The 15,394-nt window shown below is 37.2% G+C and overlaps 1 protein-coding gene across 1 annotated transcript in view; it reads left to right on the top strand.

Moving 5' to 3' along the window:
• Window positions 1-12,519, top strand: part of FAM114A1 (family with sequence similarity 114 member A1) — a 38,952-nt gene extending 26,433 nt beyond the window's left edge. The window contains exons 8-13 of the mRNA XM_009280151.2: window positions 3,136-3,221; window positions 4,346-4,513; window positions 5,836-5,975; window positions 7,261-7,333; window positions 10,030-10,083; window positions 11,667-12,519. Of these exons, the coding sequence (XP_009278426.1) occupies window positions 3,136-3,221; window positions 4,346-4,513; window positions 5,836-5,975; window positions 7,261-7,333; window positions 10,030-10,083; window positions 11,667-11,768 (623 nt within the window). The 3' untranslated portion in view covers window positions 11,769-12,519. The remainder of the gene's footprint in view (window positions 1-3,135; window positions 3,222-4,345; window positions 4,514-5,835; window positions 5,976-7,260; window positions 7,334-10,029; window positions 10,084-11,666) is intronic.
• The last annotated feature ends 2,875 nt before the right edge of the window (window positions 12,520-15,394 follow it).

Below are 15,394 nucleotides of genomic sequence, written 5' to 3'. Positions count from 1 at the left end.
TTTCTCACTTGTGCTCTTCCAATTCTCTCCCCCATAGGGGGAGGGGGTGGAGGGTGAGCGAGCAGCTGCGTGGTGCTTAGTCTGGGGTTAAACCGCAATAGTAAGGAAGCCACCCCCCTACAAAAGACAGAGATTAACTAATGGTGTGAAAAAGAGTTAAATCTTAGCTAGCCACTGAGCAGTATTTGAAAACAAGTTAATTACCACTTACGGCTAATTTGGTTTTGTGTCCCCCCCCCCTCTCTCTCTCTCTGTCCCCCCCCTTACAATTTTTTGTTGTTGTTATTAGTTTATTATTTCAAGTATTAAACTGTTCTTATCTCAACCCACAAGTTTTCTCACTTTTACTCTTCCGATTCTCTCCCCTATCCCACTGGGGAGGGGGTGGAGGGTGAGCGAGCAGCTGCGTGGTGCTTAGTTGCCGACTGGGGTTAAACCGCAATAGTAAGGAAGCCACCCCCCTACAAAAGACAGAGATTAACTAATGGTGGTTGAAAATGTTAAATCTTAGCTAGCCACTGAGCAGTATTTGAAAACAAGTTAATTACCACTTACGGCTAATTTGTTACCACTTTCGTCATCAAATTCATGTTATTTATATGGTGTCATTTGTCAGTGCTATATATATTCAGAAAAAAAAAAGACTAGCTGGGAGAAAAGCCAGTACTTTGCATTCAAGTGTTTGAAGAGGGTGGCCGTTTGTTTTATGTAAATTCTCAGGACCCCTTCTTATCCTAGACTCTCAAGAGCTCAGTCAGAGATGTTAGTGCTGTTTTTAGTTTCTACCGTAAACACTTTCAGTCCTACACAAGGAGAAATTACCGCAGTGATCTTTGGAGGACTGTTTTGGGAAAGGATTGGGGTTAGGCTTTGTTCTTGGCAACTTTGAAACTGGAATTGTAGGGTTTTTGTGTCTTTGCTTAACAGTCAGGTAGGTGCAAAATCAATATGAAAAGAAAGAAAGGGAAAAGATATTTTCTGACACAAGTAGGAGAAAGCCAAATGCATACCCTTCTCTCTAATGTTTCCTCTCACTTTGATTATGCAACCCTTTCATGTATTTTTCACTGCAGCTTCTTTTCCTTTCAGTTGTTTATGAAATAATGAGAGGAGAATATCTGAAAAAGTAGCTTTACCTACATTTTGAAAGCCATTAACACCAAAAATTTCATATGTGAGGTTAAGGGAGACGGTAACCAAAGTGAGTATTGCATTGAATATGCCAGTTATCAACAATTTTGGTAATATTGCATTGATCCAGTGAACTGCTTATCAGTTTCAGCATGCTGCAGTTTATAAAACAATTTGGCATTGTTTTAAGAACAAGTGAATTCAGTGTATCCAAGAGGTGCTGTATTGCAAAACCTGAAAATCCTATTGCCAAAATTTACTGATAAGGGCAGCAATGAAATGAACTCTGTGCATCTTTTTGGTCTGCCAGAATACAATCTTCTTGACCTATTGCCCAGCTGTTAAGAGGAAAGCTCAGTCTCTTGGTCATTGCAGGTGTAGAGTTCTTCGTGCTAAATACAAATTTATTTTATAGCACCAAAGATGGGTACTCTCTTTACAAGCAAGGGTGAGATGTCCTTTGCTCTAGATTATAATCTGAGTGTCAGATTCCACCACATTTCCACATGTTGCAAGGTACTGTGGACTGTAAACAGTTCTACCAAAATCCCCAAACTCTTTGGAGAGTAATGGCCCTCCACTTTTAAGCCCAGTACTGAAGATTTGCGTAAAAATGGAAAAACTGGCCCTACCTAATAAATGAACAAAAAAGTGGGAATACAGCAAAGCATGAAATTCATTTTTGAAGTAGCTGGACTTTCATCAGGCTCGGTATGGGGACTTTAACCTTTTAGCGTCATCAGGCTAAATAAAACGGATTTGGTATGTTCCCTCAGGAAATGTTAATGAAGACTCCAAACTCAGTAAGTGCAGATGAACAGAACTAACCAAAATACCAACTGTTAGGAGCTTAGAGCATGTTAGAATATGGCAACTGCAAGTAGTCAAAGGAATATATATAATAAAGGTGAAGTCTGAATACTAGTGATATTTATCTTTGCTCATAAATCTTTTGAAATATAAGTGCAGATTCTTTAAGGCTTATTACTCCAATGCAGAAAAGAAAACATTCTTCATTTAAGCAAAGCTCAATCTTAAAATAGAAAGAAAACACACCTCTTAGCTGTGGTTTGCAGACAGAGCAATAAAGGACATGTTCTTCCCAGGGAAGTGGTGGAGTCCCCATCCCTGGAGGTATTTAAAAGACGAGTAGATGAGGCGCTTAGGGACATGGTTTAGTGGGCATGGTGGTGTTGGGTCGACGGTTGGACTCGATGATCTTAGAGGTCTTTTCCAACCTCAATGATTCTATGATTCTATGATTCTCCAGTATGTTTCCTCTGAAACTTACTTGTATCTGGCCCTGCTGCAGTTTTATTCCTTGGCTTGAAAGAAGAGGTTAGTATCTCTTACTCTTTGGTTATTTTGTGGGTCATGAGGTGGGTGTCAGTCTCTTTTCCCAAGTAACAAGTGATAGGACGGGAGGAAATGGCCTCAAGTTGCACCAGGGGAGGTTTAGATTGGATATTAGGCCCCCTCTAAACAGATGCCTGGTTGTTCACAGTATCACAAAAAAAAACCCCAAACAACTTTCACAGCAAGGTTACTGAAACATGAAGAATAAAGTAAAATGCTATAACAGAATCATAGAATCATTTAGGTTGGAAAAGACCTCTAAGATCATCGAGTCAAGCCGATGATCTTAAAGGTCTTTTCCAACCTAAATTATTCTATGAGTCTATGTATTTTTGTCAGATAACTAGGGATCATGCAGCTTCTTCTCTTCTTACTTGTTTTTGTGATACTTAGTGGAATTTAGAATGGGCTGGAAAGAGCTGTCGAAGTGTCAAGCTAGCATATCTGGTATCTGTTGCTTTTTCTCTTCTTTCTTTGAGCATATACACCCACGCACACACACCCCCACCCACCCCCCTTCCTTGTATCCCTGTCACTGGTTTTCAAGTGCTAGAGTGCTTGGGGAAACTATTTGACTGGATGTATTTGATCATGTAAAACATTATAGTGATAACACCCTAACAAAAATTGTCTTGTTTTTTCTTGCAGCAGATATGGGAGAAGAGTTTGTCAGCATGCTCACTGAACTGCTATTTGAATTGCACGTTGCTGCTACTCCTGACAAACTTAATAAGGTTAGCACCTGTTAGCGAGATGCCCTCCGTTTCTTGGACAAAGACAACGAGGAAGGGCTTTGTTCTGAAATCTGACACAGAGCAGTACCTATCTCTGTTCAGACAGTTCAGAAAGCAAAGTATAGGAGGGTGGGACTAAAATGATCACTATAGAAGAGCTTTCATAGAAGAAGTGAGATTAGTAAGGCAATACAGTTGCAATGACTAGCTAGCACAATGGGCCATGTTAGAAAGCCTTGAACCAGGGATGTCTCAGCAGAACAGAGTTCATGAACACAGCAGATTTGGTCTTCGTACTGGGAACAAAGTTCAGGTTCATCATGTTCATTCTTCTGAGGGACTTCTCCAGACCTTGTCAGCTAGAAGCGAAGTCTTGAATTTATCTCATCTAGCTTCAATGGTCTAAAAGTTAGATGGCTAGAAGCTAGTCACATCGCTAGTCACATTTTTACTATCAGGCCCCTTTAAAGGTGATTCACCTGCTGATCTTAGGCTCAGATGAATGTTTATCTCTCGATACATAGATAGACTAGCTTAGGCTTAGGTCTTAACATATTTTGACCTCATGTTAAAAAAGAGAAATCATAAATTTCCTACTAAACATAACAGTAGTCTGAAGTTGTATAAAACTTCAAGGCTTTTCCACTTTGATCTACTTTCATGCCTGGGAAGGCAGCTGAAGATACAGTGATTTTCTGTTTATTTTTCCTTTAAGAATTTAGGACATCTCTCTTACCTCTCCATTTTTTTTTCCTTTTTTTATACCACCTTCTTATTTTTTTATTTGGGAAAATTATTTCCATGTAAATTCCTTTGAAAGATACCTCATAAAGCTGAAATATTAGTAACTTTGGTATTAACACCAACTCTTATGTGTTGGTTAGGAATATCATACCTGTACGGGAATTATCCATGACTGATCCATCTTTATGCAATCAGAAACGCTTCTCCCTACAGTTTCTTAAATATACTTAACTAAATACTACACAGGCTTGATATGTTTAAACTTCGGAATGTAAATGTAAAAAGGAAGTAATTAAATATATTGTTAATTAATATTCAGGAACATCATTTGATATTCTCTATTTGAACTGAAGTTTGGGGTTGGGTTCCTTGTTTGGCAGGCTAGGAAAAAAGCTCATGAATGGCTGGAAGAAGCCAGTTTTTCCACCCCAGTAGACATAGAAGAGAAGCTAAAAGAAAAACCTGGCGAACCTGGTGAAGAAAAGACTGAAAAAGAAGATAAAATTGACAGTGATAAAACAGAAGTAGATAAAAACAAAACTGTGGAGGTAAAATAGCTTTTGGAAGATAATTTTCATTAAGCAAATTGTCATAGTTTGTTTGATAAGATTACTTGTTTATCTTTGTGTGTTGGTTTTATATGTTGTCCTTACTTTTTAAACTCATGGAAGTATTAAGAAATATTAATATGTAACTATTCACTGTAGACCCAACAGGAAACTAACTTACATAAATATTTTTACTGTTAGTCTGTTCCCATAAATAAATATCAAAGTAGCAGGTCCTCTGCCTGTCGCATTGTTTTTATTTTTTTATATCTATGTTTTTGTGTGTATGCATGTGTATATACAACATACAGTGAACTGAGGGATTCTGGGGTAATGTCATGTGTATATACAACATACAGTGAACTGAGGGATTTTGTGGTGTAATGTCGATAGCACATTGAAAGTCATATCTCAGCATTCCTTGGCATCTCTTTTTCCTAGTGACAATACATGGAAAAAATTCTCAAACTTTATTTAAACTCTTAAACAGTTTAAATCACAAACAAACAAAACAGAAATATTATTTAGGCAGCTCACAAGTGTTCATTCTCTTTATGAAAGATAGCACTTAAGGCTAAAAGTATTGTATCTATTTAGACAACCCCTCTTGTTGATAAGGTTAATTGTGATTGAATATTTTATGCCAAGTTATAGCAATATGAAATGTGGTTGGTATCTTTGTCAAGATTTTTTGAGTGAATTCTAATAAAGAAATTATCTGTCACGTTTCCTTACAAAAAAGGTCCAAAGAAGGAAACAGAGTTACACTGTATATGTTACAGATTTTCATGCGATTGTAGATTTCCAGCTGGCATCAGCTTGTGAAAGCTGTAACGCCGTAGTGCTAGGTAGAATTTTTTATCATTGCTGATAAAAGCCATTTTTTTATCGGGAGTATTATCCATTTCTACTCTGGAGATTCATCTGAGGGATGACTCAATACTTTTGGCTCCATATGAAAGTAATTATGACTTATTCCAGAGTTAAGGGATCTTTGTATTTGTTAGGACTAGGTTTAAAAGTGCTGTGTTAGAAAATCCGAGAGCCTGACCTAGTTCCCGTCCAAATAAATGGTAGACTTGTTCTTACTAATTTTTCAGGATGAGTATAAGGTCTGTATTTTATAATCTGTGGATATTTCATTTTCCAGTATTTTTTGTGAGGATGACATTATGGCTAATATTACTTCACTATGTATGTGGTGCTATTTCCAGTTGGGGCGGGGAGGGCTCTTAGGTTTCGAATTCTTTTATATGTATATATCTATATGTATATTTATCAGTGTTGTTATTACTGATATTATTCCCTGTTTTTAATTTCAGGAAATCTACATGCTGTCCATTGAAAGTCTGGCTGAGGTAACTGCTCGTTGTATTGAACAGCTTCATAAAGTAGCAGAATTAATTCTGCATGGGCAGGAAGTAGAAAAAACAGCTCAAGATCAAGCAAAAGTACTGACGAAGTGAGTATTACATATTTCATATATGAACATTTGACACTTGCTTAAAAGTCATGAAGTTCTGTTCAGCTTTTGGCATTTGAAGACACAGTAAGTTCATGGATCAACAAACAGCATTGGCTTTAGGGGTCCTGGTGCTATATTTTCTCATGTAATCAAGTTACATAGGCTACCTGTCATTTTTTGTCATGGCTAACATATGTATGTTTACAAAAACATGACCTATTCACAGGCTGAAAGTTGTTTCTGTCCAGCAAGTGAATGTACATGCTAATTTGGGGTTGCATTTCCTGTTCCCTCTGCAAAAGATACCATGCTAGCATAGACAGAATTTGATTTTAGAGTGCATAATGCAGTCTTATTATCTGCCAGTAGAGTTTCATTATCTAGTGTTTATCTGCCAAAAATACAAAAAAATCAATCTGTAGTTCTAAACAATAAGACCACATTTGTCAGCAACTTAGTAGTAAACCACGAAAACGTACATAAATTCAAGAAGCCAGTTTATCTAATGGAATTCAAAATTCAGATCTCAAGCTCTCTGTAGTAATCGATTCTACTGATTTCAGTGGGCTTTGACATTAAGGTGTTGGAAGCACTTGAGTCCTAAGTAGGTAAAGTATTTAAGCAAGTGTTTATCTTTAAGAGTGCTAGTAACAATAGCAAAGTCCATAGGAACACTTCAGTCTAAAACAAAGTACTTGAACAAGTATTTTTCAGAATTGGAGCTAAGGTATGGTGCACCTTGCAGGATGAGGTTCTATGTGATGCACTTGTGAAAGTTTAGCAAAACAGTGAAAGATCTAGGAATAGAACTAGATCTCCTTGTTCTCATATTTTACCCACAAGGGTACTTCCTCTTTTAGTAGAGTAGATGTTTTATTGCTTAGATAGGAAACTTCTCACTATTCTCATTAAAGTTTGATTTATTTCCAACAGTATTTCTAGGAGTTGTGTTACTGCAATCATCAGAAAAACGATAGTTAAACTAGAAGTTTAGAATTTTAAAAATTGAAACATTGCACTATCGAAAAAGACTAGGGTTTGAGCCAAGAAGACATCAATTTGCTGCTGTAGTCAGCAATGGATTTTTCAGTGGAGGAATATAAAAACTGTATCATGAACAAAGTCTACCCCAAAATACTGAAAAAATTACTAGAAGCAAAATTGCCTTAAGAACATTCCTGACTTCTAAGATGAAGTTTGGGCCTGGGACAGTCATAGGGTTTTTATCTGTTTACAGGACAAAAATGTATTTTTATATTTGTCTCTCTTTTTTTTAAACCAGTTTAACAAGTGCCATGTGCAATGAAGTTTCATGTTTATCAAAGAAGTTTTCCGATTCTTTAACAGCAGCTGGGGTAAGATAACAGCATCTTCTGTAGGTTTTGGGCTTTTTTTGATATAGTTCACTTCTTAAAACAGAAATTATTACCCGAGTCCAGTGGCTTTACATGAGGTACTAGCAAAGAGGGCACTTCTTTCCTCCGATCAAGAACACAGAGCATTTTTACAGCAGGTTTCCTGTTGCAGAGAAAGTTTACAAGCCTTGATAGACTGCAGTGTGTCCCCTGCCTTCTAAAATCTCTTTCTAGACACCATTTCCCATTTTTCCTGATCACCACCATCACTTCTTATCTTCTCGTACTGAAAGGGCCCCACATTTGAAGTCCCACAACTTGATGATGTTTTCTTCTCCTACTTTTGAATGCATTTGTGTAAAAGTCATTAACAGATAACACTTCCAGTACCTTAAGATGGTTTCACGAGCTGTCTTCTTAGCCTTTACTAAATCCCTTGGCCTAGAGCCACTGTGTTTTCAAAAGGTTTAAGAGATTAGAAAATCTGTTTGGTCGTCCATCTTAAAAAAAATCACTCCGTCTTATATCTCAAGATACTCCATTTAGGAACATCCATTTAACTGTGAACATCTTTGCTAGAAATAGTATCCTGCCTGTCAAGATGTTTCAAAGATGACTGACATCTGAGTATTCTAGCAGGATCCAGAGGCAAAAATTGTACTGTTGCTGAAATTGTTCTGTGAATGTCAGAGAACGAACTCTAGCTCCCCTGATTACTCCATGAAAGCATGAATGTACATCAAAGGAAATATTTCCACTTCTCCCATGAGCTCTTCCAGCACATCTCTGAGCAAGTTTTTTTGGAGTTATTTGTAGAGAACATGATTTATTGGGTTGCTTTTACTCTGAATAATTTACATGCCTTCCCATTACTCTGGGAGAAACTGCTTATTTTGCATTTTGGGATTGTATTTTAGCATATCTTTGTGTGACACTTGCAATAAATACATACACGGACATATAAAAATAAATTGCACATGAAATATTAAGCTGGCCCAACTCAGAAAATTGGAAACTAAAGCTTTCATAAGCATTGCACTAGGTTTTGTTCTTACCAGCTCGGTACTCAGTTTTTAGGACCAGATTGCTTTTGTGGACTTTGTGTGGACACATAAGAAATTGAGCACAAAGACACTTGCTGCTGCCAAAATACTCTCTAGAAGAGAGTTTTAGTAGGGCAGTCTGGTGATGTTTATGGGCTGTCCCACCCCTGTAAGCTTTTGGAGGAAGATCTGGGCCTTTTGCTTACCATGATCAGTAGGAAAGTAAGGAGCACCTGTCACACAGGACTGTAGAAAATCTACATCTTCGTGCATGTCCCAGTGGTTCAACTTCCTCCTTAACCTGCCAACAGCAGCTGGGTTCACAAACACAGTCCAGTATCCTGCAAAGTGCATTAACTCGTGGGAAACTGAGAAATGGCTTAGAACAGAAAATACTGTTTTTTTTCAAATGTAATGCCATCCCTATAGTTATATCGGTATAATTCAGACATTAGCTGTAGTGCCGGCTGTACCCATAGTCTATAATGTTGGCGATGTTTCTGAGTGAGCAGTAATGCAGAAGTAAGAAATAACAGCTTTGCTTGCTACGCAAGATTTCTTTCAAACTTTAACTTATTGATTCGTACAATCAATAGTATTTAATTGATACTGCTCTCTATCTGTTTCAGTTTATTGACAATCAACTAAACAGTACTCTTCATAATGGATTTTCTAGTAACTAACAGTAAAATTGCTCTTCTTTTCTCTAACCATCTTCCCTTTGTTCTGCCATCTTTCTCCAAACTAAAATTAAGGTGTTTCATGTTTCTTTAAATCTGTAATATGAAAGCTACAAGGTTGTAAGTGGAAATCCTTCAGTTAAATTAATCAGTACTGTGTTTTCTTTGTTCTAATGAAGTCCACCGTTCAGTATTGAAAGAAAGCAACTCTTGCTGGAGCTTACTGTCATCCTAAAAAAACACAATGCAAAAAACAGTCAGAATAAAAAGAGGAAAGAACTTTTGCCATTTTAAAAAGCAGAAGAGCTGGCGAATCTTGGTTTTCTAGCCTCTAGTAGTGTCACTACTCATTGCACCCATCTTTATTCCTATCTGGTGGTTGAGAAGAATGCTATGCATGCTGAGCTATATTTACTGGCCAGCCTGCATTGTCCAGCTCAACATATACTGCCTCCAGTTTGGGGATCTGAGTTTCACCTGTTTTTCCTTCTGTAGGGGAGCTAATCTGGGCCTTTCATTTCCTCCTAACCACAGATATTTGTGAAACTTCTAAGAACTTCACTTGCCTTCTGATCTGTACTTTTCCTTCTTGTTTCCTTGAAAATGAGCAAGGGGTTAAAAAATTTGGGGGGAGATGAAAAGGGCACTGACAGACAGATGGACAGACAATGTCATCACATAAATCTCACATCCATAGGAAACCAGGCTATTTGAAACTCTGTGGTACATGAATTAATGAAGAAGTAAAACCCTGAGCCCGTCTTAGTTCATTGTACTCAGTGGTAGAAATCCGTAGGGTCTACTGAAGTGTGTATGAAATGTAGACATAGTTATCAGGAATACTGTGATAAACAGTCTGAATAAGGTGAAGCAAGACCTTTATGGAATTCATAAAACCACTTCTCAGATATCAATATATTTCTGTTAAATGTATTTCTTGTCCTGGCATTTCATTCTGTTTTCCGGTTTACAGAGCAGTATGAAGGCAGAGGTTCTTAACCCCATCATCAACAGTGTGCTATTAGAGGTAAGCCTTCACTTTTTTCACATTAGGAAACGTTCTAGTAAAATGATTTTGAAATGAAACAGTGGCATTTATGTCTGAAGAAAGAACTATACAAAAAGTAATGACAATATCATTCTGGCTGTTCAGTGCCAGCTCATAAACCTCTCGTTTTTGTGTTCAGCCTCTCCCACAAATACTCAAGTAGTAATATTGCATTCACTGAGGATTCTTAAGAACTGTGTGACTGAAGTGAGACTGGCCAGCTCTGAAATTCTGCTGCTGTATTGGTCAGAGCACAGGAGACAATTTGCAATGTGCTGTTTAACCCTTTTCTAACCTATTCACAAGTTGCCTGGGATAAGTCTATTCTTACTGTTCTGTTACCTACTTCAAATATTGCAAAGTATTTCTGATTCACAGATAGTTTCAGACTATTCTTTTCTTTAAAATTTGAGTTGCAGGTATGCTACGGTGCTTCCCATCCACGGGCATTTAGATTTCTACAAAGATTCACAGTCTAGCAGCAGGCTTGGTCAGCACATGGATAACCATGTGTCAGACATCACCAAAATGTTCATGAGTGATTTCTTTTATTAGACACCATGATCTATGAGTGACCTGTTCTATTAGACACCATGAGCTATTTTTCGTCAGAAAAGCACAGTGAGTAAAATACGCCTCAGTTTTACTGAGAAGAGGTCAAGAGGGAGTAATACGCTCATAAACTACTAAAATGTGTACTATCTGCAGCACGAGTTCTTTTAACTCTGCTAATTAGATCACACTTCTCTTTAAATATAAACAAACATATAGTAGTGACTACAAATTGTCATTCTGTATCTAATAGTTGCGTTCCCTTAAAAATGAGGAAAAGATTATTTTACAATAAGTAATTTTGCACTGAATTAGCAATACCTTTAAGGAAAATCATGGAAAGTTGAATAGAGCTGTAGTAAAGATTACTATACGGTTCCTTTTGTTATAGGGTAAATTTGCTGTTCTGACGTATCTTTCTGTGCTCCAGGAATTGCGAAATCTGGGAATGTCCAGAACTGTGGAATACAATGTTTTGTACTTCTTAAATCCCATATTTGTATACAAATACGTATTATTACAGCCTAGGTTCATGGAGAATTACAAGTTGCTGTAGCGTTCAGTATTAGAAATTCCAAAAATAGGGCTACGTGTTAAAACCATTATAATAATTCAAACTGTTAATTTCAGTGACGCTTCTTCCACCTACAGCAAATTCAAAATTAGTTCTGTTGATGGAAAGACTAGCTGGTTTGTATTTAAAAAGTCAAATCTACTTCTGAACACTGTGGCATTTTATTCTGCTCACATTACAAACAAAATGGTCCAAGAGTTCAAACTGAGGGGAAATCAGATTTTTATATAGTGATTCAGGCTATTCTTGTTAGCTGTAAACTGTTGTAATTTATCATTTTTGTTATCTGCAGATTCTAAAGTCTTGTGTGAATACATACGCTAATATCGCGTGATGCAGATGTTAAAAACAAAAAAGTTTATTTAAAAAGTACAATGTAATTCCTGAAATACGTGACAGCTGTACTGATGAAGCACATGTTTTCTCTCCCCATTAGGGTTGCAACAGTACTACTTACATTCAGGACGCCTTCCAGCTATTGCTTCCAGTTCTGCAAATTTCACATATCCAGACCAGTTGTTTGAAAGCACAAGAGTGACAGTTTCCCAGCAGTTGTCACCACGGGGCTTAACAGAAACCACAGACCTAATGTCTTTAATGTATGCAGATAGAAGAAATGGTATGAGAGATGTCTGGCCACTTAGAGTCATTTGAAGACACTACACGCGGTTTTGCACATACAATATTGAACAACATTTTGAAACTCTTTCAGAAGTAGTTAGTAAAGTGAGTTATTTCTTTTCCATTAGAGTATATCCTTCGCATTAATTTAAACTGAAGTTTATTGATATTGGCATTGACTTAAATACAGATTCTAAATGTTGACCCTTTCAGTTGTAGACGATACATGAAGCAAATTAGAACGTCATGTTTTTTAAAACATTTCAGCCCAAATGACCATTTCCATTGTTTGCATCCTAACTGTCAGTTAAAAATGTGTATTTCAAAAGTTGGTTTCAGTATTTAATTTTAGCAAACACAAACAAATTATCGCAGTGTTTTGCTTGTTAAATATTTTTCACAGTAGCAAATAACATCATCATAATCTGTACCACTTACATAACACTTTGTGTTGAAAGAGTTGTACAGTAATAGGCATTAACTTTACTAAATTAAAATTATAGAGGACATGCATACAGAATTATACTGAAAAGAAATTTTCTGAGCCGGTTAAGAGTATGAGTAAAGCTCTGTATTTGCTGACCCGTAATTTTATACTCAGTTATGTCTATTTCTTAATTCCAACGGCTGAACAACATTGCAGGCCAAAGTAATCTTTTTAATACGCAAGGAATAGAAAATTTCCCTTTTGTTTGGCGATTGAAACACCCCCAAAATAATCTCCTCTCAGATGAGGAGTGCTAACCTTGTTACCAGGTTAGCACTTTGGGGTTTAATTTGGGCTTTAAACATTATGAACCTTTTTATCAAATGGAGTTACTGATGCTGACAATTCAGAAATGCGGTTTTTGAGCATAGGAAGGAAGTTGTGCAAAGAAGTTATGAGGGAACTGCTTTGGGTGGGGAGGTCGTATGTCAGAGCAATCACCTTTTCTCTGAGGCAGTAGCTAGACAGAGCATAACTGAGCAGCAGGAATGACATTTCATAATAACACTAGCCAGCATGATAATTTGACCATATCCTTAGCTTAAAATCTGAGCTGTGAAGCTCAGAATTTGTTTAGGCTAGTTTACCTCATAGACAGGAAGAACCTTCCAATATTTTATGTAGCCTGTTCTCCTGGATTTTCATTGTTTATTACGTCTCTTTCAGCTATTTTGTATTTTTTTCCTCTTGATACACTCGTGAGTTGTATTTAAATGCTTTTTAATTGTAGTTAACATCTGAATATGTTTAATCATAGAAGCATAGTTCATACATCGTAAAATTAATGAAATAGAGCATGAGGAAATACTATCCTGTTTGTCAGAAATGAGAAACCATGTATCTGCTTTGCACATGGTAACTTCTGTGAGTCCAAATAAGAGAGGACAGAAAGGTCTGTTTGTGTCCTACACTACTGTGGTCCCTGTTCTGCTGTCACACACGTTGTGACTTTTCCATCTTTTGTTATTCAGGGATGAAATTTTCACTATCCCTGAAGTAAGGTTTATTACACAAAAACTATTTTCTGCCACCCTGTAATTTAACAGATGTGAGATATCTTTCTGGGTAAGCAGAAGGGGTACAGTCTTCAAATCCACTTGCACAGAAGGTAAAAAAAAAAACTTACAGCAATGTGAACAAAAATAAGAAAGCCCTTTGGCAGCTGAAAAGGCAAACAAAGCTTGACATCCATTGGTATTTATGCCATACTGAACAGCTAACCTTACTACAACATGGGAAAAAGAGGGACACGGAAAAATGCGACTGGTAAGCAGACTCACTAGCCCAAAGGAAGGATACAGCTCCCACCAACCGCTATGTCCATGACACTTCCATCTGGCATTGCTTTATTTCCGAAAGCATCTTTTCGAAAGTGCATTACAAGATCATGTTTAGTTGATGCAAAATGCTGCATCATACCCCATGCCATCTGGCTTCTGCACTTTGGGGGGAATAAACGTACTCTTCTCTAGTAGTCTTCTCCGGCTGCTGGAAGAGACACTCACTTGTACTTACGTGACCAGGGGTCATTCTTGTATACACACTTTAACCCGGAAGAACAACTCCTCAGTGCAGATTACTGAGGACCGTGTACTTGCTCCATACACTTCATCGTGAGCGGTTTTCAGTTTTAAAGATCTGGACATCAGTGAAAGCATTCGGTAGCTTGTGAAAAGGCCTGTTCGTTTAAAGCGGTTTTTTCTGTTGTTCTCTGCTGGCAAGCAGAATATAATACCTGCTAGTGTTTTCACCTGTCAATCATTACATCCTGGATTTATTTTTACTTTAATTTCATAATTATTTTTCATCAAGAAGCCTTTCTGTCCACGTTGGAGTAGAGCTCCGCATCAGGTATCTGTAAACGTGGTGTTACTGCCAAATGAGTCATAGAACAGAGCAATAGCTGTTTCATATTGTTCCTATGCCAACTTGTTTTCAGACATAAATGATTTTAGTTACTTTTTCATATGGATCTTTTTTTTTCTCTGAAATGCAGTGCAGAATATGTAGTGTTAAACCTGTCGGAAAAATGTGTTGACTAACAGTGGTGCCTTTTAGCAGAGGCTGAACAATGTAGTATTAGAAGCCTCAGGGGATAATGTTTGAAATCGTTGAGGGGCATTCTTAAGACAAAGATTGCTTGTCTGAGATATTCCTTACTAGAGGTTTCACTGTCTTGCTTAAATTATGTATGTATTGAATAAAGTACCATACCCTAAAGTGAAAGAAGCTATAAAAAATAACGTGTGGACTTATTTACATCCATACAATGTAGGAAGGGAAATAGGGCAGAATATGAGCATAGGGATGCTCCACCTGATCTCAGATACAATCACCTTGTCCTAGGAAAACTGAATGTTATATCTTTAAATCAATTTTAGGTAAACAATATTTCAGGAGAAAAGTACTATGTGGATGTAACCAGAATATTTTGTTTACACTGGTTTGCATTTTTCCATCAGTCAAATAAATCATTTGAGGTACTGAACTGAGACGGTATATTAAAAAAGAATGTTTTGAAGAATAATGTGATGGGAGGATGTACTCAGTGAAGTCTTTCTGATTTTGTGATTTACCTTTGGGACGATGAGTGTGATTTTACTGAGAGTCTGACAAAAACAGACGCTGCCTTAAACTTTTAAGGGAGACTGTTCTTCCTGTCATCACCACCTTTTTCCAGGTCAGTACACTGAGTGTGCCTTGGCACTTGTCAAACTACTAGGTTTCAAGTACTTATTTAAAAAATAACCTGGATTGTGAAAATTACCTGTTCTCTTGAGCAGATCTGTTTTTCATGGCATTCCATTCACTTTTGAGCACACCTTTTCATGCAGAGACAAAGGAGGCAGGCTTTTGCACTCACTAAGTTGAGAAATTTAGCAAGATGAAACTTAGAGCAATGTCTGCATACCTACAACCTTGCAGATGATCCAATATTACAGGTCATCACTGAAGCATGAGCTAGAAGTAAACGAGTAGACAAGTCATTTGCTGTATTTGTATATTAAAGGCATTTGGTTTGGGTTTTTTCAAGGCAAACAAAACAAAGCAGGCTG

The sequence above is a fragment of the Aptenodytes forsteri genome, unplaced genomic scaffold, assembly GCF_000699145.1.
Source record: "Aptenodytes forsteri isolate BGI_AS27 unplaced genomic scaffold, ASM69914v1 Scaffold35, whole genome shotgun sequence".
Taxonomy (NCBI): Eukaryota; Metazoa; Chordata; class Aves; order Sphenisciformes; family Spheniscidae; genus Aptenodytes; species Aptenodytes forsteri.
This window is presented reverse-complemented; position numbering and strand designations above follow the sequence as displayed.